General features: G+C 52.9%; 3 protein-coding genes across 15 annotated transcripts in view; 1 reads left to right on the top strand and 2 right to left on the bottom strand.

Moving 5' to 3' along the window:
* Nucleotides 1-2421: 2421 nt before the first annotated feature.
* Nucleotides 2422-11072, bottom strand: RSAD1 (radical S-adenosyl methionine domain containing 1). Of its 6 annotated transcripts, none has more exons than XM_055258676.2 (10): nucleotides 10789-11072; nucleotides 10048-10181; nucleotides 9726-9930; nucleotides 7352-7717; nucleotides 7103-7166; nucleotides 6328-6475; nucleotides 6055-6109; nucleotides 5271-5374; nucleotides 4924-5073; nucleotides 2422-2555 (listed from the first exon to the last, which is right to left on the bottom strand). In XM_055258676.2, the coding sequence occupies exons 1-9, from the start codon at nucleotides 10921-10923 to the stop codon at nucleotides 4956-4958; spliced, it is 1329 nt and encodes a 442-aa protein (XP_055114651.1). In that variant the 5' UTR covers nucleotides 10924-11072; the 3' UTR covers nucleotides 2422-2555; nucleotides 4924-4955. The 6 variants fall into 6 exon arrangements, with proteins under 6 accessions (XP_055114651.1, XP_055114650.1, XP_063484333.1 ...); XM_055258675.2 differs by lacking the exon at nucleotides 2422-2555 and adding an exon at nucleotides 3844-4640; XM_063628263.1 differs by lacking the exon at nucleotides 2422-2555 and having other exon boundaries at nucleotides 3844-5073.
* Nucleotides 11073-14757: 3685 nt separating this feature from the next.
* The window catches only part of ACSF2 (acyl-CoA synthetase family member 2), a 48999-nt gene continuing 38767 nt past the window's right edge, over nucleotides 14758-24989 (bottom strand). For 4 of the 7 annotated variants that reach the window (XM_055257537.2, XM_055257535.2, XM_055257539.2 and 1 more), the window contains 6 exons: nucleotides 18238-18345; nucleotides 16796-16947; nucleotides 15579-15720; nucleotides 15381-15491; nucleotides 15118-15186; nucleotides 14758-14905 (listed from right to left, as the gene is read on the bottom strand). In XM_055257537.2, the coding sequence (XP_055113512.1) occupies nucleotides 14855-14905; nucleotides 15118-15186; nucleotides 15381-15491; nucleotides 15579-15720; nucleotides 16796-16947; nucleotides 18238-18345 (633 nt within the window). In that variant the 3' untranslated portion in view covers nucleotides 14758-14854. The remainder of the gene's footprint in view (nucleotides 14906-15117; nucleotides 15187-15380; nucleotides 15492-15578; nucleotides 15721-16795; nucleotides 16948-18237; nucleotides 18346-24989) is intronic. The other 3 variants (XM_063628268.1, XM_063628266.1, XM_063628267.1) reach the window with 2 other exon arrangements.
* On the top strand, nucleotides 20338-24812 carry CHAD (chondroadherin). 2 transcript variants are annotated; one of them, XM_055257540.2, is made up of 4 exons: nucleotides 20338-21322; nucleotides 23438-23601; nucleotides 23867-24012; nucleotides 24257-24812. In XM_055257540.2, exons 1-3 carry the CDS (start codon nucleotides 20549-20551, stop codon nucleotides 24006-24008), a joined length of 1080 nt encoding a protein of 359 aa, XP_055113515.2. In that variant the 5' UTR covers nucleotides 20338-20548; the 3' UTR covers nucleotides 24009-24012; nucleotides 24257-24812. The 2 variants fall into 2 exon arrangements, with proteins under 2 accessions (XP_055113515.2, XP_055113516.2); XM_055257541.2 differs by having other exon boundaries at nucleotides 24349-24772.

Here is a 24989-nt window from a genome sequence, read left to right on the forward strand (position 1 = left end):
CTTTGGGAGGCCAAGAGGGAAGGATTGCTTGAGCTCAGGAGTTCAAAAGCAATGTGAGTTACATGGCAAAACCCTGCCTCTACAAAAAATTTAAAAATTAGCCAGGTGTGGTGGTTCCAGCTACTCAGGAGGCTAAGGTGGGAACATTGCTTGAGTCCAGGAGGTTGAGGCTGCAGTGAGCCAGGACTGTGCCACTGCACTCCACTCTAACCTGGGTGACAGAGATGAAAAAAAAAAAAGAAAAAAGAAAAAAAGAAGGAAAGAAAGAGAAAATAAAAGAAACTGGGAAAACAACATTTTTTGCCATAACCATGCATTAGTACACTATGGAGCCACACTGTGATCCCAACACTGAAAAATTGGATCTAGATATAAATTTACCATGGAAAGACACTCAGTACATATTAGCTAAGACAAGAAAGCTTCAAAGCAAGATGTGCATTATCCCATTTTTGTAAGATTGTGCATCTAAATACATTAATTTGCATATCAGAATTTCTGCTAAGATACACACCAGAATCTTAACAATGGCTAATCTTTGAATGGTGGGATTACAAACTGAATCAGACAGTTTAGTCTCAATTATGGTGCAGCAACCACTGGAAAGTCTACTGGTCTACAATGGCAGGGGTTAATTTCTCTCTACTGTTCATGTCTATTGTGGCTGGCTGCTCTGACCATCTTCTTCACCCTGGGACCTAGGCTGACAAACCAGCCTCCATGTGAACATTGCAGGTCACTGCAACAGACAGCTGATGGACCACCCACCGGCTCTTACAACCAGTGCTAGGCAAGTTTCATGGCCCTTCCAGGTTCAACAAGGTAGGGGTATATAATCCTCCCCAGGCCCTCAGGTGAGGATCATGCCAAGGAGGGGTAGCAAACATTTTGGACATGATACAATCTACCACACAAGTGATTTCATTCTATTATTTAAAGTTCTTTTCTTTGCGGAAGGGTGTGAGAGGAGAGGTGAACGGTCTCACGGGCATGATGCCAGCTACAAGGGGCTGGTGAGCTGATGTGGGAGGATCACTTGAGCCTAGGAGTTTGAGGCTGCAGTGAGTTGTGATCGTAACATTGTACTCCAGCCTGGGGGACACAGTGAGACCCTCACCCTCCCTGTCCCTAAATTTGAGAGGTCCGGACTTTGCCTAATTTAAGAGGCAGACCACTTGATCTGGACCTACAGCAAGGAGAAAACAACGATGGGACAGAAAGTTCTGGATGCCCAGAAGTGTTATGCCAGGCCTTCTACTTACGCTTATAGGACTTGAGTCAAGTTAGAGAGCCTCCATGAATGTCCCTATCTGTAAGATGGAAATGAAAAAAGCCGTCCTGTCGACCTCACACAATTCAGCAGTGGGGAGGGGTGGCTCAGTTGGAGGGCATTCAAATGATCAGTGCTCTGCCTGCACGCAGAGGGTTTGTTGCTTCAAGCTGTAACCACATAACCACTTGTACTGTAAGTCCCCAACTTCATCACCAAAGGGGGCTGTTCACCCCTTTTACTTGCGTCCAGGTAGGGCAGGTGAAAAGATGACAACCCAGGTCCCACTACGGGGGAGGAGAAGCCCCCTGATGGATGAGTCATGGAAGGGCTGGGATGTGGAATGAAGGCCCCCCTTCCCACTTTGTCACAGGACACTGGAAATAGCCATGTCCCCCTTTCCTCCTGCCCCCAGCTCCTGGCATGGAAGGAAGAAATGATTGTAATCAGGGGTTCTCAAAAGGGAATGATCATTAGGGCCATCTATGAGCATTGAAAAACTAGATTCCTGGGCTCCACCTCCAGGAGCTTCTGATTCATTTGGTGAAGGAAAGACCAGACTGAGTCACAGGTGATCTGTGCCACCCCCACTTGGCCCTGGCTCCTACCCAGCTCCTCTGCACGGGCCTCATGAGGTGTCGTGGCAGGGAGGGCCCGGACGTCTCAAGTGGCCCAAGCCCTGGCAGCTGGGAGAAACCTGAGTGGTCCCAGATTATCTGATGGTGCACCTGCCTCGGCCCCGTGCTCGCTTCTTGAATGTCAAGATCAGGGGAAGTCTCAGGAAGCAGCTCCCCGAGCAGCACGGGTCACCCCACAGGCTGCCCCAGGGCCAGGCTTTCCAGTGCAGCAGGGGCAATGGAGGTGGTAAGAAAAGGGTATCTCCTTTCCTGCTCCTAGTCCCTCCGAACGAAACGTGCCCCTGGCTCCCATGACCTGCCTGCACACCTTGACTGAGAAGCCTGGAATTAATCTCTTTACACATCTATCAACATGGCAGTGAGTGCCTTGAGGGCCAGGACGGGTCTTGTTCCTCCCTGTCGCCCAGTGCAGTCCCTGGCACACCATTTGTGCTTGCTTAATATTTCATGAATAAAGGAGAGGTAGTAACACTTACCATGTTACCACAGGATCAAGAAGGACTGATATTCACACCCACTGGGCACAGGGAAATGCACGTGCTTACCTGAGAGGTGGGGAGGCCCCATTCTTAGTCACTCAGCTAGAGGCTGAGCTTAGCATGCCTCATTTGGCAGTGATACTAGATTACTTCTGGCATCATGGTACCCTATGACATAAGGTATGAAACTTATGGAGCCTCTTCCCAGGAAAATGCCCCTCCCCACTCCGTCTCACACATGTAACATACAACTTCCAGGTTAAGGGTATCACAATGGCTCACATCTGTATCCCAGCACTTTGGGAGGCTGAGGTGGGAGGATCACTTGAGCCCAGGAGTTTGAGACCAGCCTGGGAAATATAGGGAGACCGTATCTCCACAAAAACTTAAACAATTAGCCAGGCATGGTGGTACACACCTGTAGTCTCAGCTACTTGGGAGGCTGAGGTGGGAGGTGGGAGGATCGCTTGAACCTGAAAGGTCACAACTACAGTGAGCTGTGGTCATGCCATGACATTCCAGCTTTGGCGACACAGTGAAGTCGTCTCAAAAAAAGAAAAAAGAAGTATCATCCCTTTAAAAAATGGAAACCTCTTTTTTTAATGGAGAAAGGCTAAAATTATCTATAATGATTATATGTAGTTAATGAATTTATTTATTTTGAGACAGCGTCTCGCTGTCACAGGCTGGAGTGCAGTGGCACAATCTCGGCTCACTGCAACCTTCGCCTCCCGGGTTCAAGTGATTCTCCTGCCTCAGCTTCTCGAGTAGCTGGACTACAGGCGCATGCCACCACGCCCAGCTAATTTTTGTATTTTTTTTTTTTTGGTAGAGAAGGTGTGTTGCCATGTTGGCCAGGCAGGTCTTGAACTCTTGACCTCAAGTGATCCACCTGCCTCAGCATCCCAAAGTGCTGGGATTACAGGTGTGAGTCACTGCGCCCAGCCTGATGTCTACAACTTTTAAATTATTCAGAAAAAAAATTATACAGACATCTAAAGATGAAGTAAATGTGGCCAAAAATTAACAATTGATGAATCTATAGGGTAACCACAAAGTATGGAAACTTTTTTTTATTTTATTTTTTGGAAGCAGAGTCTTGCTATGTTGCCCAGGCTGGTCTCAAACTCTTGGGCTCAAGTGATTCTCCCGTCTTGGCCTCCCCTAGTGCTGGCATGAGCCACCCCATCTGGCCTATCATATTTTTCTATAGATTGAAGATGTTCTTGATGGCATTATGAATATTTGCCTATTTCCAGACTTTACAGCTACATAGTAGACAAACGATATAGGGCCTCCATTGAACTATTCTTTCATCTTTTCTGTAGGTCTGAAATCCTTCAAAATAAAATGTAGGGAGCGGGGGAAGGAATCTCAGCCCTAGGCTAAGCTTCTAGTCCTGAAATCAGGATTCCATGCTCTAGGAAGGAGCTCAAAGGAGAGGACCACAGTCAAGACAGGCTCCAGATGTGTTTATTAGGCTATTTAAATAGAACCATGTGACCATTTCTGTAGGTAAAAGGACAAAGAAGAATTACAAACACTTTGGGTCTTTCCTGAATTCTCTCCCCTTTCTCTGGTCAACTCCACCCACCTTCACTCTCAAAGGAAAGGCACAGGGGGAAGGAAGTCAGTGAGGGGACTCAGGAGAGTCTGCGTGGCTCCTACCACCCCAAACATATTCTGGTTTCCTGAAGTAAGAGACAAGGCTTGCTCTGATCTTTCCCAGTTCTCAGAGTCCAGCAGGCCGCTGTGCTGGACACATACATGGATCCACCAACATGTATCAGTCCTTCTGTGTTCTCTCCTGCATGGTAGAGGCTGGAAGCCTAAGAACTATATTCCTCAGAATTTCCTGCCAGCCAGGATTTGCTTTAAAGTCCACTAATGAGAGGCACGTCTAGAAACCATGATTCCTTTTCCAGCAGTGGCAGACAGTAGGCATGAGGTTTTGTAGCATCTTCTGAGCACTTTCCAGTACATCATCTGCTTTTGTGCTGCTGGAAGCTGAGACCATCAGCAGGAGTTTTCTGTGCCTCCTGCATGTTGCTGATTTCTGACAGTTGTTACTGGCTTTCTCCAATTTTCACTTCTCTGTCCCTTTCAGTGGTTTTATAAATACCTCATTCCTATAATAGATCCCTTCCTGCTTATATTAATAATACCTAGAGGGGACATGGTTTTCCTGACTCATCCAGCTGTCTTAGGACCTTACTCCAAAGTAAGGAAGGCTTCTCTTGGGGAGGTAGTTGCCTGTAGAAAGATTTCCAAACACTGTTCATTATTTGATGCCAAAAAGGTAAACAGAAGCTGATGTGGGTGGTAGGCAATTCCCAGCCACGGAACACATGCTGGCCTGTGAGTCCTGAGAAGCTGAATGGGATGCCAGTTCACCGACCAGAAATGTCCTCCCATCTACCTCACTGCTGCCATTCCCCTGGGGATGCCAGGGCTGGCCAATGACCACATGCAGCAGAGACGGCACCCGACAATGCAGAAGAGATGTCTGCAGTACCGACCGGCTCTCAAAACCCACCTGGCATTACCCTGGAACACAGGAACATTTTGTCATCCTCCTGGCACAGGGGAGGGGGTTCTCTGCTGCCAGGCCTCTTGGAGCTGAGGCAGGAGCGTCAGCAAGAGAGAATCTAGCACAGCCAGACCCTCCCAGGAACACCGAAGACCCCTGGAAAACCAAGAGGCCTGAAGGTGACTACTTCATCTTACCGATTTCAAGCCCATCCCCCAGCAGGGCCAAGCCCCCAGCACCTGCAGGCCCCTCCTTACCAGTCAGTCTTTCTCACTTCTCCTGGGTCTGTGGAGAGCTGTAGTCAGGGCTCCCTGGGATGCCTCAGACCCCTCTGCCCAGCACCCCCAACACACCTGTGATCCAGCTGCAGTAGGCCCCGCTCCAGCAGCTCCTGCACCTCCTTGTTCGCTCCAAACACGTCCCACAGGGTCAGCTGGGGCTCAAACTGCTGCCAGTGCTGGGGAAGCCAGAGGGTCAGAGGTGGGGAGCTGGCCTGGCTACTCAGGGCCATGTAGTTGGGGTGTGGTGAGAGGTGGGGGAGGGTCCAGTCCAGCATGGAGATCTCAGCAGCTGACATGCGTGAAACCAGAACCAGGCCAATGGGCCAGCAGGGAGGAGGGCACCTTCACTCCTGTTCCACTGAGGCTGGAACCCAGCTTCCAGCCAAGCCAGGCCTTCCTCTATGCCTCCTCTCTTCCCTCCCCTCTCAGCCAGCTCTAGCCAGGGCTTTATGGCTCTGCTTTATCCAGAGCAGCTCTGGGTTTGCTTGATCGTTATCTACTGTGCTTCCTATGTGAGGTTTCAGTGCTCCCTAAAAACAAGTGGAAACCCTTTATCTATCTATTGCTTCACAGAGCTCAGAAAATTGAGGTTGAGAGAGGTGAAAGGATTTGTGTCCAAGGTTGCAGTAAAACGAGGGCTGGAACTTGGGTCTCCGCAGCCCTGGTCTAGGGTTCTTAGCTATGCACCACTGCTCACTGCTTCTGCCTATCAGGCCTCAGCTGGACCCGGGCCCCACTTCTAGCTGCCAATCTCACAGAAATTGGAAGTATATGTGTGTGGGGGGGGTGGCAGGGAGGGGGCATTGATTCTGCAAGACTTAGGAGGGAGTGGTGTGCAAGAATCCCAAGTCCTTACCTGGTGAGTGATCCCCACATCGGTGCGTAGCCCCAGGGCCAAAACTTCCTCCAGCCTCAAAGAAAAATCATCAAGGAGTCTTAGACAGGAGGCCTGTGTTCCTCCCATTCTCCAAATTCTACACTGGGATGCATTTAGAAGAGGCTAACAGGGACCATACAGTATGTGGCAAGGCAGGGGCCAGGGCAAGACAGGAAATAAAAGATGTACAAATAGAGGTGGTCTTGGGGTATGGGGACCCTGGGGGAGAGCCCTGTGCCCCTGGATGCTCACAGCTCCAGCCTGCCCAGGGGGACACGCTTCCGGGTGCCATGGCCAAACAGCATCACCTCCTTCATCCAGTTGTCAGGCTCCAGTGTCTGGATTCGAGCCTCCCGGGTGTGGCCTCCAGCCCCCTGGGGCATAAATCGCCCATGGGCCCCTGACAACATCAACAACCATCCCCACATTAATACTATGTGCTTACCAGATTTAAATCATGTAGTTCCTGCAGCAACTGCCTCTAACACACTGGAAATGTAAATTCTTTTTCTTTTCTTTCTTGTTTTTGTTTTGTTTTGTTTTGTTTTTTTTTGAGGTGGTGTCTCACTATGCTGCCCAGGCTGGTCTTGGATGCCTGGGGTCAAACGATCTTCCCACCTCAGCTTCCCAAGTAGCTCAGATTAGAGGCACGCGACACCAGGCCCTTTTTTGTTTTTTCTTTTTTTTTTTTTTTTAAATCATATATCCCAAAATGCCAAGACATATAAATTCTTGGGCTCTCCTCTAGCCCTGTCCAATTGGGAATTCTGAGGGTGGGGCCCAGCAGCCTGGCTTTTAGCAAGCCCTCCAGGAGATTCTCATACACACTAAAGGCTGAGAACTGCAGTGCAAGGTGCGACATTAAGCCCCTTACAATTCATGCTCAACAGTTCTATAGGGAGGTATTATTTTTTGCCACATTTTACATATGAGAAAATAGAGGCTTGGAGAGGTTAATGTGGCCCAAGTTCACACAGCCATGACATTCCTCTCCTGAGTCATCTTTTCTGTAGTTCACGGGACTCACCAGGCCCAATGCCAAGGTACTGACCACACTGCCAGTAAGTCCAATTGTGGGTACTGAGCGCTCCCTGTGGGGAGGGAGGAAATAGTGCAGAGTGAAGAGGGCGGGCCTCGTTTTTGACTCAGGTAAGGGGCCCCAGGTTAGAATGTCCCACCATCTCAGCCAGGATCCTTCTCTTCAGAAGGTCACAATGCCCTGGTCACACTGCAGTCTGCCCATCCTCCACCTCCAGCCATCAGCCCCAGAACTTACATTCCGGGCAAAGTTGGAGACCTCATACTGGTGGAAGCCAGCCTCCCGAAGAACGGCCCGGCCCCTCTGGTACATCTCAGCTGCGAGCTCCGGGTCAGGGGCTGGAAGGGTACCCCGCTGCACCTGGGCGAAGAGTGCGGTGCCCCGCTCCAGGGACAGCTGGTAGAGGGAGAGGTGGTCATCACAGTGGTGCAGCAGTTCCTGCAGCTGCCCAAGCCACGGCCCCACCTTCTGTGCTGGCAGCCCCAGCATCAAATCCACAGACACGCGCCCGGGAAAGAGGCGCCGGGCCTCTGCCAGCGTCCGCAGAGCATCGCAGGCTGAGTGCGTCCGTCCCAACAGCCGGAGCTCAGTGTCATCTAGGGACTGGGAAAAGAGGGTGGGTGTAAGCATACCAGCAGCTCAGAGAGAGACAAGAACGCTCACCCCATTGTAGACACTGATACAGGGAGAATGCAGCATGTGGCAGGCAGCTGGAAGGCAGGAGGGGGAAGGTCAAGCTGGCACCAACAGCTGCCGTTCACAGAAGGGTCGCTATGTGCCAAGCTCTTTTATGTGGTGTCTAATTTAATCTTTGTAACCCTCCAATATTAGTTCTATTTTACAGATGAGAAAACTGAGGTTCAGAGGTGTTAAGTAACTTGCCCAAGGCCATACAGTTGCAAAGTTCAACCTGGAATTTAGGACTGTCTGACTCCAAAATCAACAGTCTTTATTTACTTTACTTTTCAATTTTAAATAATTCTAACCTATAGAAAAGTTGAAAGAAAATCACAAAAAAAACCCTTCATCTAGATTCACCATTTGTCCATACTTGTTTCTCTTTAAACATACATACCTGTTATTATGCTGAATCATTTAACAGTAAATTATAAACCAGCACTGTCCAAAAGAACTTTCTGCAATGGTGGAAATGTTCGTATCTGTACTGTCCAATATGATAGGTAGTAGCCACATGTGGTTATTTAAATTTAAGTGAATTAAACTTAACTTGCCACATTTCAAATGCTCACTAGTCTGTGGCTAGTGGCCACTATATTGAATAGCAGTTATAGATATTATACTCCCTAACCTCTAAATACTTAGGTGTGTATTTCCTAAAGAACAAGGACATTCTCTTACATAACTGCAATCCAATTACAGAGTTCAGGAAATGCAACACTGACACAACACCATTACATAATACATTGTCATATTCAAATTTGGCTAACGGTCCCAATAACATCTACTGTAGTAATTTCCTCCTTCTTCCCCAGTCAGGGGCCACACATTGTATTCAGCTGTCTCTTGTCTCCTTTAGATTCTCAGCCTTTCTTTGTCTCTCATGACACTGGCATTTTTGAAGAATACAGGCCAGTTGTTTAAAATGAAGAATTTAATGAATTTAAATAAATTATGATTATTTAAAAATTACAGTATTTAAATGAATTATTTAAAATGAATAATTTCTGGAGATTGGTTGTATAACACTGTGCTTATAGTTAACAGTGCTGTACATTTAAAAACTTGTTAAGAGGGTAGATCTCGTGCTGTCTGTTCTTACCAAATTAATTTTGTAAAAGTCTCTTAATTCAGGGTTTCCTGACAATCAGATTCAAGATATGCACTTTGGGGTAAGAATATCTTAGAAGTGATGTGTTTCTGTCAGCATATTCCATCAGAACAAAGCCCACAACCCGGAAGTCCTACGGAAATATCAGAGGTCAACCTGAGAGGACTAGGTTTCTCCCTACTTAAAAACCTTCAGTGGCTCCCTATCATTACTAGGACAAAACCCACACTCCTTGGTAGGCACCAAAGGTTTTGGACTCTACCTTGCAGCCTTGTCTCCAGCCTCTCCAGTCACAAGGAATGACTCACAGCTCCCCCAAAACATGCCAGGCTCTTCCATGTCCTATGTCGTTTCCTCCACACCCCCTCACCTGGTGAACTCCTCCTCTTCATTCAAACATCATCTCCTCCAGAGAAGTTTCAGTGATTTCATCAGAGTGACCTCCCTTCAGGCTGTACTCTAGAAGCCTTTTATAGAGACCCCCTTTACAGGTGACATTTACCATGCTGCAATAATTTGGCTACATGTCTGCATCCCCCGTGTCTCCAGTCATGTAGCGAACCTTTTTTGACCACCTACTATGTGCCAGGCACTATGGTAAGTGCTCGAAATAGAAAAGCCACACCTGATCCCTTTCTCATAAAGTTTGTGGTCTATGACAGCAGCAGACAATTAAGGAGTTACAAAAGTGTCGCACTAGGCCCTACTGTGTCCCTGGCACCCAGAAGGTGCTCAATGTTTGCCCAGTGAATGAATGTGACCAAAGAGGAGATGGCACTGAAGGGAGGGGTGCACTGGGATGGGGTGGGTGCCATGGGTTACCTGGAGGCCTATAGACAACCTGTTGACCCCTGCTGCCCCGAACTCTGCCAGTCTGGAGCCCGGAGCTGAAGTAGGATTAGCCTCCAATGTGACTTCCGAGTCTGCAGGCAGGTGGGCTGTCTGTGCCACAGCCTCCAGGACAGCAGCCACCGTGTGGGGACTGGCTAAACTGGGGGTCCCCCCACCGAAGAACACAGACTCCACCCTGGGGAAAGAGGATGGAGAAATGAGACCTGGGGGAGCCCTCCGGGTTGCCTGCACCTATGCCCCACCACTCCTCCAAATATTTCCCAAAACGCTGCCTACAGCCCCCACTACCCACCATTGCACCCCGCTGAGCCGCAGCAGCGTCTGCGCTTCGGTCACCAGACACTTCTGCATGGCAGCCTCCTCCACGCGGCGAGGGATGTACTTGTTGAAGTTGCAGTAACTGCAGCGCTTCTCGCAGTAAGGCCACTGGGGGCAGTGAGTGCATGTGCGCGGTGAGAGCTGCCCTGGCCACTTCCAGGGCTCAGTAGCACACATCCCCGACCCCACCCCCACCCCATCCCGAGGTCCTTCCACAGTAGCTAGAACAGCTAAGCCACACAACTCCCCAAGGCAGGTCGCACTGGGGTGATTACATCCACTTCAATGTGAGAAAACTGAGGCTCACTCCTTTGTTAGGCTGCCTCTTCCAACCGGCAGACGTCAGGAAGGAACTCAACCCAAGCTCTTTCTGGGATCATATAAGTTTCATACAATTTTCCTATGGGCCATTTCCCAGCTACCGAATCAGAACACTGCTCTTAGAAAAATTTTTTCTTGCTAAGAGGAAAATTTTTATGAAATTTGAACCATTTGGTCAGAGTCACCGAGCCGGTGAGTAGGAGAGACTTCAGGTTTCTGGACCAAGTCATTTCCCTGCCAAGGCACAAGGTCCCATCCCAGACCTCGTACGGGGGCACGGAAACACGGCAGGCAGGTTCACAGAGTGACAAACCGCCACCTGGGTTTTGGACCGCCACGGTCACAGCCACGGCTGCGGCCACACACCGTGGGCTCCGCCCCCGACCCTACTCACGTGTACGTAAAGCGCCGCGCGCCGGCCCGCAGGCTCAGGACTCGGGGACTCTCCTGCGTTCTCCACGCGGTGGCCCCTCTGGGCCGCTCTGGCTGCTGCCGCCCAGACGCGGGCCCGGGCTCCGGGGAACGCCATGGCGCCCAGCGTAGCGCGGGGCACGCACCCCAACAGGAGACGCGCGCAGGGTTCACTGTGAGTGCGCAGCCGGCGGAAGGAAGAGGGGCAGCGTGACCGCGCAACGAGAAGGCCCGGGCCCGGGGCTGCGGCGCCACCTGCCGGGCGCCCGGGCGCTCACCGCGGCCGCCTGTCGGTTCTTTCCCCAGGCCGCACGGGGCGGGCTGCCTAGCTTTTGGCACCTTGTACCCGGGCGAGTTCCCGGACCCATCCAGGAGCTCTTAGATCGTTCAGTCAATTCCTTGACATTTGATGTGCCTGGCTCAGAACTGGGCGCTGGGGACATCTAGGTGCATAAAGCCAGGTTGCATTCTGACAGGAGAGAGGCAAGCCAACCGGCCAGGACAGGCAAGACGTATTAATTCCCTGCCTGCTGGACACCAGAGCCGTGTGCCTCAGTGCTGAGGTCATCTGTTGTAAGAGTGTGGGAGTCAGTAGGGCAGAAGAGACACTTGGGCTGGATCTTTCTTTTAATTTCATTTACAAATATTTGGGAGAGGGGAGGTCTTGAACTCTTCGGCCTCAAGCGATCCTCCTGCCTCAGCATCCAGAATAACTAAGGATTACAAGCATGAGCCACCACCAGGGCTATGCACGGGATCTTGGAGGAGCAGAAAATCCCAGGGGCAATTGGCTTGGCTGGGAGAGTAGGCTGTTCTGGGTCAGGCCAACCCAAGCATCTGGAGGTGTACGTGCTGGGAGGACAGTCAGATGGTGTGTGCAGGAGAGAGGGGGAAGGCGCAGGGGAAGACCTGGGGAAGCAGGCACCTGAACAACTGTCCCACAAAGCAGAAACATCACGGGCTTCAGAGGCAGGCGGTGCATGACAGTTCTCCCAATGGCATTGAACTGACCTGGTTCTCCCCTCCTTTCTTGCTTGTAGTTCTCAAGAATAACTGTAGACGCCTGTAATCCCAGCACTTTGGGAGGCCAAGGCGGGCAGATCACTTGAGATCAGAAGTTCAAGACCAGCCTAGCCAACATGCTGAAACCCCGTCTCTACCAAAAATAGAAAAATTATCCAGGCGTGGTGGTGGGCACCTGTAATCCCAGCTACATGGGAGGCTGAGCAGGGAGAATCCCTCGAACCTGCGAGGCCGAGGTTGCAGTGAGCTGAGACAGTGCACTGCACTCCAGCCTGGGTGGTGGAGAAAGACTGTCTCAATAAATAAATAAATAAAACTGTAGAGGGTGCAGAGAATGCAACATCCTGAGGGAAGGAAGGACTGGCCAGCACAGCCATGCTCTGTTCCAGTACCTCTAGAAAAAGGATGTCCTTCAGCACTTCAGCCCAACATGTCACATGGCCCCAGGGTATAAAACCCAGGGCAGAAGCCGGGCACAGTGGCTCACTCCTGTAATCCCAGCACTTTGGGAGGCCGATGCGGGCGGATCACAAGGTCAGGAGATTGAGACCATCCTGGCTAACATGGTGAAACCCTATCTTTACTAAAAATACAAAAAACTAGCCAGGTGTGGTGGTGCGTGCCTGTAGTCCCAGCTACCCGGGAGGCTGAGGCAGGAGAATTGCTTGAACCCGGGAGGCAGAAGTTGCAGTGAGCCCAGATGGCGCCACTGCACTCCAGCCTGGGAGACAGAGTGAGACTGTATCAAACAAACAAACAAAAAACAGGGTGGGCTGGTTTCTGGGGCCCCTCAGCTTCAGTACAAGTCCAGCTGGCTGGGCGTGGTGGCTCATGCCTGTTATCACAACACTTTGGGAGGCCGAGGCAGGTGGATCACCTGAGGTCAGAAGTTCAAGACCAGCCTGGCCAACATGGCGAAACTCTGTTTCTACTAAAAAAAAAAAAAAAAGCTGGACACGGTAGTGCACACCTGTAATCCCAGCTACCAGGGAGGCTGAGGCAGGAAAATTGCTTGAATCCCGGGGTTCACACCACTGCACTCCAGCCTGGGTGAAAGAGCGAGACTCCATCTCAAAACAAACAAAAAAAAAAGTCGGGCATGCGCAGACAGCAGTCCATCCCCCATCTGCCTCAGCAGCTTTCCTGAGCCTTAGGGGTCCAGCTCCAAATGAATCCCAGCCTTCTGTTGTCCCTTAGTGCCTACCTATAGGTAATAAACACGTTGCATGTCACTTGTGTTTGCCTCGCTGGACTCAGCGTTATGTAACTTGTGGGTGTTTGCCTCACTGGACTCTGACAAGTTGGTAACCAGTGTGCAGTGAACCTGCCTAACAGACAGCTGGGTTCTGATCCACCTGTGTGACCTTGAGCAAGATACAGAACCTCCCTGAGTTTCTGTTGGGTCATTCATGAAGTGGGACCAATGGCTACTTGAAAGGATTGTTGGGAAGATTTGGAGAGAAAATAATGTGAAAGTACCTAGCGTAGAGCCTGGTACTGAAAATACCTTAAACATATGTTCATTTCTTAAAAAGTCAAGAGGAGGCTGCTGCTGCCTTGGGCAGGCATGCTGGGAGGTAAGGGGGCAGGCACGCTGGGAGGTAAGGGGGCAGGCAGGAGGCAAGTTTCCATTCCTGTGAACTGGGAACCTATGTGCGTTTTGGAACCCAGCTGTTTTTATTTCTTGGGTCAAGATACAACCTGCTTTATCTGGCCCTGCCTACTAGGGATGCCCCAGGTTCACCAATCAAAACAAATAAAAAATAAAAATGAGGTTGGTTGTGGAGGAAGGGGGCTGGGGGATGGCAGATAATAGTTAAAGAGTATAGGGTTTCTTTCTTAGGTGATGACAATATTTAAAATTGACTGTGGTGATAGTTACACATATTTGTGAATATACTAAAGACCACTGAATTCTATACTTTAAATGGTGGATTGTCCCAGCACTTTGAGAGACTGAGGCAGGAGGATTGCTTGAGCCCATGAGTTCTAGACCAGCCTAAGCAACATAGCAAGATCCTATCTCTACATTTAAAAATTAGTTAAGACATGGTAGCACATTCCGACAGTCCCAGCTACTCAGGAGGCTGAGGTGGGAGGACTGCTTGAGCCCAGGAGTTCAAGGCTGCAGTGAGCTATGATCATGTCGCTGCAGTGAGTCACTGCACTCCAGCACTGCACTGTCACTGCACTCCAGCATGGGTGACAGAATGAGATCCTGTCATGTCACTGCACTCCAGCATGTCACTGCACTCCAGCATGGGTGACAGAATGAGATCCTGTCTCTAGAAAATGGGGGAGGGGGAGTGAACTGGAGAGTATGTGAATTACATCTCAATCAAGCTGTTATATATATAAAAAAAGAATACTTTTTGCTAGACTAATCTGGCAACAATGTGAAAAAGAATTAAATTAGAGTAGCTTAAAAATAAAAAATTGGGGCCAGGTGCAGTGGTTCATGCCTGTAATCCCAGCACTTTGGTAGGCTGAGGCAGGCGGATGGCTTGAGGTCAGGAGTTTGAGGACCAGCCTGGCCAACATGGTGAAACCTCGCCTCTACTAAAAATACAAAAATTAGTTGGGTGTGGTGGTGGGTACAAGCAATCCCAGCTACTTGGGAGGGTGAGGCAGGAGAGTCACTTGAATCTGGGAGGCAGAGGTTGCAGTGAACTGAGATTGCACCACTACACTCCAGCCTGGGTGACAGGGCAAGACTCCATCTCAAACAACAACAACAACAACAAAAATGGGTTGGTATCTCAAAGGGATACCAAGGGTGAAGGTTAAATTAAGTATATAATCCACATCAAGGTGCTCTGCACTCTCAATGACAAGGAATAGGAGGTCTGAAAGTGCTAGTTTCCCTCAGTGTCTTCCCTTCTCCATCCCGTAGTAGCTGCCAAGAGAGCCCACCAGCAAGAGGCCAAAAAAAACAGAAGCTCTTTATGCCAAATCACAAGGACAGACAGGGGAATGTGGGGGATGGACAGGAGGAGGGCCTGGGCGGACCCTTCCTCCCGCTTTATTCACAGATTTAGATGTCTTTCCATCTGCTCTCGAAGTTTGAATTTCTGGATCTAGAGGAAAGAAAAAGGAGTTAGGGTGACCAGCTGTCTTGGTTCACTCAAGAATAAGGGGTTTCTCGGCTCTTAGTGCCAAAACAGGAAAAGTCCCCAGGCAAACCAGGATTAGGTGAGCCGGTCACCCTACTGCCAGCCTCTCCACATCCATTGCTGGAGGAAACAGAGGTGCCCAGGCTGCCCTCCCCAGTCTCCTCCACCTTACACACCTTTCCTGAAATGGTGAGGGGGTAGTTTGTGACAAACACGATGTACCTCGGAATCTTGAAGTGAGAGATCTACAGACCAGAGGGAGGGAGGTAAGGCGTGAGGCTGGGCAAGCTCACAGGGGTATGGGAAGGGGACCAGGGGCTGGCCTGGCCGGAAGTCAGCTTCGTCAAGGGCAGAGCAATCCCCACCCCAGGCTGGTTGGCAGAGGAGTGGGTGAGCAAAGAACCGAGCAGCATCAGCTTGGTTGGGCGGAGGCTCCCACCTTCCCTTTGCAGAAAGCTTTGATCTCCTCCACTGTGGTCTCCTCCCCGTCCTTCAGCCGAATGCAGGCACAAATCTCTTCCCCCATCCGATCGTCCTTCACTCCCACCACCTTCCAGGGCCACAGAAAAATATCAGACATCACCGTGTTTATGTGTGTTTCTTGTTTCTGGGGACTAACCTGAGCCAGGTGCCTCACCTGCACTTCCTGCACCTTCGGGTGCGTGTGAAAGAAGTCCTCGAGCTCTGCGGGGTAGATGTTCTCACCACCCCGGATGATCATATCCTTAGAGCGGCCCACGATCTTGCAGAAGCCCTGCTCGTTCATTGTGGCGACATCTCTGTAAGGAAAGCCCAGGGGCAACCTGTCATCTCTGCCTTGTTCACTCACTTGCCTGCTCACTCGTGAAACATTTATTGACCAGCTACTATGTGTCTTCCACTGCTCTAGACTCTGGGAGACATAGCAGGAACAAGACACAGTCTCTGGAATTAATAGTCTAGTAAGGGGAGGGGAGGCAGGCAAAACCAGCCAATACTTATAACATATTCTCTCTCTCTCAACACATCTATACATATGCTTTCCATGACTGGCTTCTTTCCAGGTCTCAGCTCAAATATCTCCAGACATCTTCTCTGTCCACTCAGCCTAAGGGAAGCTCCCCTCCCCACCACAGCCACTTTCTCTCCTATAACCCTATTTCATTTTCTTGGTGTTTTTTTGTGTTCATTGTTTTTGAGATGGAGTCTCGCTCTGTCACCCAGGCTGGAGTGCAGTGGCGCAATCTCGGTTCACTGCAACCTCCATCTCCTGAGTTAAAGCGATTCTCCTGCCTCAGCCTCCCGAGTAGCTGGGACTACAGGCGCATGCCACCACCATGTCCGGCTAATTTTTGTATTTTTAGTAGAGGTGGGGTTTCACTGTGTTGGCCAGGCTGGTCTCAAACTTCTGACTTCAGGTGATCCACCCGCCTCGGCCTCCCAAAGTGCTGAGATTACAGGTGTGAGCCACTGCGCCTGGCCTATTTTCTTGGTGTTATTTATCGATGTTGGGCATCATCTGTCTTCCTCCAAAAAGCAAGATCCTTCTCATCTTACTTTCCTGTGGACCTCCAGCGGCGAGAACGGTGCTAGCACATAAGGAATTCCAATAAGAATTTGCTGAGCTAACAAATGAGCAACTGAATCTGGACTCAGATTTTGCAGCTGCTGGTGTAGGGTGATGACCCAGTTGCTTTCTTCTGTGCTATGTATGATCATCCCCACCGTATACATTTTGGAATTAAGACTCCAGCATGTGAGGGTTCATCTTGATACCCACATCCTCACGATGCCAGGTTAATGTTCCTGGCTAAGCCTCAAGACCTCCAGCCTCCCCTCAGCAGCCAGAGCTTCCACCCCGCCCTGTCTTCTCACCCTGTCCAATACCACTTGTCCTGATCCACTGCTTCCTCTGTCTTCTGAGGCTCGCCCCAGTAGCCCAGCATGACGCAGTACCCTCGGATGCACAGCTCCCCGGGCGTGTTCAACTCTGCCAGTGTTCCTGCCTCCATGTTCATGATCCGGGCCTGGGACAGGATGGCCTCAGGTTGGGGCTTCCTATCCTCTTGCTTCAGGATAGGTGGTCCTTGGAAATGGAGAGAGCTTTGCCTGCCCCCAACCCCCCAACCCAACCACCTGGAATGAGGCCCCCTGGCTCTGCTTATCCCCATCCAGAGAAGGGAGACAAAGGCTAGAGTCGACCCAAAGCCAGTCAGAGACCTGAGCTGGGCATGAAAGAAGAGCTGAGTCCCAGGCTGGGAGTGCTGAGGAAACAGAGCGGGCAGGCAGCTGCTGCAGACAAAGAGGTTTGTGGACTGCAGAGCCAGCTGAAGAATTATCAACCATGCAGAGGAGAAGGGAGTCGCCTCTTACTTCCCATTAAGCAGCAAATAAGCCAAAGAGGGTGGCATGGCAACATCTTGTGAATAGGAGAGGCAGAGTCTGAAAGCCTGGTAGAGAAAAGAGCCATGGCCACCATGCCAAGGAAAGCTGAGCCTCTGTGTGCCTCAGCGTCTGTGTCCATGAAATGGGGTGAGTGATGCCCACCTCTGTTTCCCTTCCAGGTGGGCATCCTAGTGAGAGTGGCAGTGCAGCTGTAGCACAAACGGGAGGGGGCTCACATCCCTACTCAATCCCTGGGTACATGGCTGCTCTGGCGGGAGGGCAGGGCAGAGTCACACCAGGACAGTGGTCAGCCCCAGGGGAAGCACTGCTTTTGCACAGGGGCAGCGTTCCCCCAGGGGCGGGAGCAGAAGGGTGCAGGGAAATCAGGAGCCAGCTGGCACAGCCCCAGTGTTGGAGCAGGAAAGGAGGCATGGCTAGGCATTTGAGATTGAGATGCACTCTGGGGCAACCTTTGAGGGGCAAAGGGACCTCCCCAAAGGGATAGGCTGCTTGGGAAATGAAGCGTTTACGCCAAGCAAGAAGAGGAACTCTGCTAAAGCGAGAGGTGAGGACCACTGGCAGAAAAGAAGCTGTGTAGGAAAACTCTCTGTGCTCTGGCTCCTCTTTGAGGCTACCCTGGCTGCCCTGAAACAGACAGTGGGCTTGGCAAAAACACACCTCAGACAGGAAGGGAGGCCGCGGAGAAGTTCAGCTGGCAGCCGCTCACAGCCACTGTTCCAGCTCTTCCCCTTTCATGCTTAGCCCACAGAGAACACTCCGGGCCAGGCCTAGCATGCCCCTGCTGCTGGGGGGCTCTAGGCATCCTGAGTGAGCCATTTGACTCTCTCACTGAAAGCAACAGATGTCCCAGCTGGGTGCACCCCAGTTGGGTGACGGGAGGTGTGACTTCGGAGTCTTGGTCAGGGGCTTACCTCCGTGTGAGGCATAACTCTGCCCACGCTTTCTGCCTTCTGCTCCACAGTGTCCTCAGGGAAGTTTGAGAATGTCACGGGACTGTTCTCTGTGGTTCCATAAGCAACCTAGAGGGTCCAGAAAGGGTGTTTGAAGAGGGCTTTCAGCACGTGCAGAGGGATCGGGTGAGCTATCTGAGGAACTGGGAAGGAATTCATAAAAGAAAAGGGAAAGTGGAGGGCAGCCGAAGGTGGAAACAGAGACATCATTGGTAGGGGCCTGGGGTCTGGATGCAGAGGTGCTGGGAGTGAGCAGACTAGATCTCTGCAGGGCCCCAGATCTGAAAGAAAATTGAGAGCAGGGACACCATTCTCTTCCAGTTGGAGCTCTCTCAGTGCCCTGTTTCCCTGGAGCAGCCACCTGTCTATGCCTGTGGCTCCGGTATTACCAACACCCCACACTTCTCCCCTCATCCCCTGGCTGCCTTAACCCCACCTTCCTGATTTCAGGCCACATCCCCTGCCCCTCCCTTCCAAGCTGAAGGCCCCATAAACTTGATGAGAAAGCCAGCCTGCCTTGGCCCAGCTAGGAGTGGCACAGACATAACCCCACCCCTGCATTCTGCAAACCCTGAACAAGTGCCTGGCCTTGGGGCAGGCGTCCCCCAAGCTCTGCAGAGTTTCCCGTGAATTTATTTCCATCAACATAAAAATCAGCCTAAGCAGTGATTTTAAAAACCAGTGGTACCCGCCCCCCTACCACTTCCCCCATTTCCAGTGGTTGGAAAGCCTGAGCAACAGAAAAACCAGAAGCCAGCCTTGGAGAAGCCTAAATACCATCAAGGAATGGTCTAGGCCAAGTATGACTCCCTATCCTAGAGGCAAGGGGCAGAGAGGTTTGGGAAAAGGGCAGGCCCTGGAAACCAGGCCGCAACACGAGGGTACTGGGTAAGGGAAGAGAGGCTGGTTACCCCGTATCCTAGGTCCCCTTTAATCAACGGACACCAGATCTCATCCATCCTCCTCCCTGCACCAAGCTTCCCCCCTATCAGCTGCTCTGGCTCTGGCACGGCTGGGGTTTGGTTCAATGTGGGTTCTGGTTTCTCCTTCCACCCCTCATCACAGACAATATCCTGTGCCAGGCAGCTTGGAGCTCACCCTGAGGCCAGAGCTGTGACCCTGCCTGCTCACCCTCCCCTTTCCACAGGAATCCGGACATCGTGGCTGGCAAGTGGGCACACAGAAATCTGGCGGGCTGGGGCGGGACTGCCCACAGAACTTAGGGTCTGGCAGCCAGAGCCGTCCAGGGCTGGTCCCTCGACCTGCCCCACCCACTCCCGCACCCGTCCTCACAGTCCTGGGGCCACTGCCCGAATGTGGCCTCTGCCAAGTACACCTCGGCGCCACTCAGCCGCCACCCTGAGACCCCTCAGGGGCGGGTCCTGACCACTAGGGTTGGGGATGAGGGATGGAGATATTTCGGGGCGATGAAGGAGGGGGGATGGTGCGACTGTGCTTGTGGCCTGTGGTTTCCAGGTGTGTTTGCCATTCCTGTGGGCCACTCGCCCCCACTTCCCACTTTTCTGCTTAGCCTTCAGCGGTGGAAAAAGGGGATGGGGGCGCCGGGGACAGAAAGGCAAGCGGGGTTGGGAGGGAGGGGTGGGGGCGCGCCCGAGGGTGGGGAAGGAGCTCGGGTCTCCCCAGGGCCAGTTTCGGCGCGTCGAGTCCGAAGTGGGAGCCCGACGCCGGGGCGGCTCTCACGCTCGGCCGGCGCCGCACAAGCGCCCCATTAAAGCGCCGCCAGTTGGCCCACCGCAGGGAGACGCATCCGGCTGTCCGGCCCCGCTTCCTCCCGCCTCGCATCCGTGGCATCCGGCCGAGCGTGTGTGGATGGCGCGGCGTGGAGGCTCAAACTTGAGCAAACAAATAAGTTCAGGGAACGCCTCCCTCTCTCCGATGTAAACTCGGGGCTCCAGACATAACCATTCCCCCTTCCCAGAAAAGCCACGGGAAAGGCGGTAGGCAGAGGATCAGCATAAGAGAGCAGGGGGCTGGAGCTGGAGCTCGGGGGCCACGGTCCCACCCCCTCATGCACGGTCGCCGGCTGGGGGACGCGCCCCGCCCCCCTCCCCGTGGAGGGCGGGGGCGCATCTCTGGGCGCGAGCGAGTTAAGCCCAGTAGCCTCGATGCTCCACGTAGGAGCTGGCTCGTCTGCCGGCTGCGGTCAGGGCCACCGTATAAAGAGGGCGGCAGACCCGAGCGCCCAGGACTCGCCGCTGCCCGCGCCCCGCCGCCGCTGCTGCCCCCAGCCCCGGCCCCAGGCGTCCCAGCCATGGTCCGCCCAATGCTCTTGCTCGGCCTCGGCCTCCTGGCTGGTCTGCTGCCGGCGCTGGCCGCCTGCCCCCAGAACTGCCACTGCCACGGCGACCTGCAGCACGTCATCTGCGACAAGGTGGGGCTGCAGAAGATCCCCAAGGTGTCAGAAAAGACCAAGCTGCTCAACCTACAGCGCAACAACTTCCCGGTGCTGGCTGCCAATTCGTTTCGAGCCATGCCGAACCTCGTGTCGTTGCACCTGCAGCACTGCCAGATCCGCGAGGTGGCCGCCGGTGCCTTCCGCGGCCTCAAGCAGCTTATCTACCTGTACCTGTCCCATAACGACATCCGCGTGCTGCGCGCAGGCGCCTTCGACGACCTGACCGAGCTGACCTACCTCTACCTGGACCACAACAAGGTCACTGAGCTGCCCCGGGGGTTGCTGTCCCCGCTGGTCAACCTCTTCATCTTGCAGCTCAACAACAACAAGATCCGTGAGCTGCGCGCAGGCGCCTTCCAGGGAGCCAAGGACCTGCGCTGGCTCTACCTGTCGGAAAACGCGCTGAGCTCCCTGCAGCCCGGGGCCCTGGACGACGTGGAGAACCTCGCCAAATTCCACGTGGACAGGAACCAGCTGTCCAGCTACCCCTCGGCTGCCCTGAGCAAGCTACGGGTGGTGGAGGAGCTGAAGCTGTCCCACAACCCCCTGAAAAGCATCCCGGACAATGCCTTCCAGTCCTTTGGCAGATACCTGGAGACCCTCTGGCTGGACAACACCAACCTGGAGAAGGTGAGCTCCTGGCTGTGGGCTCTGCCCTGGTTCCTTCTTCACTTCCTGGAGGCCCCAGGAGCCAGGGCCACAGCTGGCACCATCCCCTGTCCCCAGGTTCCCTGTCCCTCTGGCTATCTCCGAGGTGAGCAGCTCTGCCACCTCCCTTCCTCAGCTTGTCACATCCTTACCCTCATCCCTGTCTGCTGCCAGTCTCGGTCACTGCCCTCCTAGGATTCTTACATATAAAAGGAGTGGGGCTGCCCTGGCCCCACAAATGGCCCCCTAGGACCGTCTCCAGTGCTCCCAAACCCCCAGCTGTGAGCAGCAGCCACCTCTTCCTGTTGGGCCTTCCACCACTCCTCTGCTGTTTTTCCCGTCTCCAGTAAACCTACCACCCCATAAAGGAAGGTTTGTTTATTGAGGAGCCTTCCAGAGGAGCTGGGCAGATCAGGCCCACAAAGAGACCCTGTTCCTGGTGGGGGCTGTGCATGTGTGCTAAGGGGGAGTGGGGGACTGGGGCGTGAGGGGAAGCAAATGCCTGAGGAAGACATTCTCCATGCCCCATAGAGGCCCCGGTGGATGGCCCTGCCCAATCCACACAGACACAATTCACTGCATTCTCAAGTCCATTGCAGCTCAGTAGGCATGGGACCAAGGGCTCCCCCAGGATGCAAGCATCATGCCCATGGGCTCCATGAAGGGGCAAAGGCAAGACCACTATTGTCAATCCTTGGCACAAGACCCCAGGTGTCTCTCCACAGAGAAGACTGACATGACTCACTGTCTCCAGACTGCTAACTGCCGTTTGCCCTCCCCTGTCACTTAGACCCATCTTCTGTCTGCATCCTCACTCATTCCTTTCTCCCCTGGGGTGCCCAGTGTCTGGCCAGGTTGGGGCTACTTTGGATCAGAGCAGAATCCCTTCTCTGGGACTGGAAAAATCACCCTGGTACAGGGGCTTCAGCCAGGAGGTTTGGGTGGGGGCCAACGAGGTAGAGGAGAGTCTGGTTACTGGAGACCTTCACACCTCAATGTGGGCCACAGGAAAGGGTGCGGGCGTGCAGATGTGGGCAGAATCTCACTTGGGCAGCAGCCAACCTTTGTCTGGGTGGAAGGAGCCTGCTCAAGCCTGCCCTTCTTCAGCCCTGCCTCTCCCCAGCTGAAGTTGGAGTCTCCTGTGGCCCACCAGTGCCAGAGCGGTCTTTCAGTGGGCAGCAGAGCAGCGAATCAGGGGCTGGTTTGGGGCAGGGGAGGCCAGACAGGAATTGTGGCGCCTGGGCAAAGGTGTGGGCACCAATAGAACATTTCCTCTGGAGCCGTCCAACCTGGCCAAAGGCTCCACCAAGGTGGCTTCACAAATAGCGTCTAGCTGGCAGTGGGGGAGCAGTGAGGACAGAGCTGGGGAAAGTCCTGGGACCCTGGGACTGTGGGGAGCCTGGGCCCACTGCCCACTCCACCAAGCACAGACCAAGTTCACTGTGTACCAGTTTGGGTTGCTGGGGCCAAACTCTGGCAGCCCTACAGTCCCCGTGTTTGTGCAGGGATTGTGGTGCCAGGGGAAGAGGAGCTGGGTGTGGTCCTGTGGCTGCTGTTTACCCACTGCTGTGACCCAGGGCAAAGGACTGCGCTTTTTCCGTTTGCATATTGAAAATAACACCACCTGGCCGGGCGTGGTGGCTCACGCCTGTAATCCCAGCACTTTGGGAGGCTGAGGCAGGCTCGAGGTCAGGAGATTGAGACCATCCTGGCTAACACGGTGAAACCCCGACTCTACTAAAAAAATACAAAAAAATTAGCCGGGCATGGTGGCGGGCACCTGTAGTCCCAGCTACTCAGGAGGCTGAGGTTGGAGAATGGGGTGAACCCGGAAGGCGGAGCTTGCAGTGAGCTGAGATCGCACCACTGTGCTCCAGCCTGGGCAACAGAGTGAGACTCTGTCTCAAAAAAAAAAAAAAAGAAAAGAAAATAACACCATCTGTCTCAAAGTGGGTTGTGTAGATTGGATTATCTAAGACCACTTGGTCATACTGCTTTGAAAACTGGGAAAGTGCTATGGCTCAGGTTCAGGGAAGGACCCTGTCCCTCTGGCACTCGGGCGCTTACTCATTCACTCATGACCACTTTGCTCCCCAGTTCTCAGATGGTGCCTTCCTGGGTGTAACCACGCTGAAACACGTCCATTTGGAGAACAACCGCCTGAACCAGCTGCCCTCCAACTTCCCCTTCGACAGCCTGGAGACCCTCACCCTTACCAACAACCCCTGGAAGTGTACCTGCCAGCTCCGGGGCCTTCGGCGGTAAGAACACCCCCATGTCGCTCCCAGAGCCCACCCTCATGTGATAGAGGCACATTAGCCCTGCACTAAGACATGCTGGACATGCATCCTAGATCTGCTACCTAATAAGCATGGGACCCTGGGAGCCTCAGTTTCCCCATTTGTAAAATGAAGATGAGCTTCAGACTATCCTGTGGCCAAGTCAATCCTGGCCCCATAGTTCACTGCCCTTCCCCGCAGCACTCCCACCTTCTTCCCCAGCCCCAGCAAGTTTCTGTCTCTCCAGGTGGCTGGAAGCCAAGGCCTCCCGCCCAGATGCCACCTGTGCCTCACCTGCCAAGTTCAAGGGCCAGCACATCCGTGACACGGACGCTTTCCGCAGCTGCAAGTTCCCCACCAAGAGGTCCAAGAAAGCTGGCCGCCATTAAACAGGTGGGGGCTGGGTAAACAGGTCCTCTATGTCCCTCTTTGGTGATTCCAGCAAGTGAGCTGGTATCTTCCAGGATACCCCCTGCCCCTGGAGGGTCAGGCAGACCCTCCATTTTTACAGAGAGAGGAGGGGAGGACTGGGTCCCCTTTTGAAGGGAGGAAAAGGTCCTGCCCAGGACTTCCACCATTTTCTCCAAGCATGATCTGGGTTGTTGGAGTACTGACATCGATCCTTGCCTCCTTGCAGGTTCTGACCCAGCCAGTCCTGGTGACTGGCCTCTGCCTTCCACCGGAGAGACTACTGACCTTCCCACCTCCACCCCTACCTTCTCCCCACAGCCTCTGCTGATGCACAGAGCTGCCTACACCTAGACACGTCCTGGCAGGGGGCCTCTGGCACTCCACTACCAACCCAGCTCCACCCAGCAGTGTCCTGGGGAGAAGGAAGGCTGAGCCCCTCCCCAGCCTTCATGCCTTCCCCACCCTCCAGCTTCTCTCGGAGAAGCTGTTGCTGAGATGCCCCCCCCACAAGTCAATCAGAACCACAACAGGTTGGTCATCAGGATGGCCACCCTCGCAGGATCATCCTTCCTCTGTTCCTCTTTCCCTGCCACGTGGAAACAATCAGCAGATCCTTGCCCCACCCCTTGCTTCCAGAAAGGGTTTTAAAGCCCATGCCCCAACTCTGCCAGCCCCCACCTGCCAGGACATTCTAGCAGGACATCGGTGCTTTGCTGCCCATCTTCCCATGCTGCAATTTCTTCCTGAGATTTCTATAAATATAAATGTATGTATGTATTATATTTACTCCCCTATCTCCTTCACCCACCAGGTGCTGATGAGGTCAGACTATCTTTTCTCACATCTGCTTTCTGGAAGGAGGGCTGGCTGAGAGGGTCTCCTTTGAACATCTGGCCTGGGCTCATCCCCATGTCTGTCAGTCTGTTGTCATCCCAGGCCTGGCCTGCCCACAGCCCGGG

Source organism: Symphalangus syndactylus, chromosome 20, assembly GCF_028878055.3.
Source record: "Symphalangus syndactylus isolate Jambi chromosome 20, NHGRI_mSymSyn1-v2.1_pri, whole genome shotgun sequence".
NCBI classification, from domain to species: domain Eukaryota; kingdom Metazoa; phylum Chordata; class Mammalia; order Primates; family Hylobatidae; genus Symphalangus; species Symphalangus syndactylus.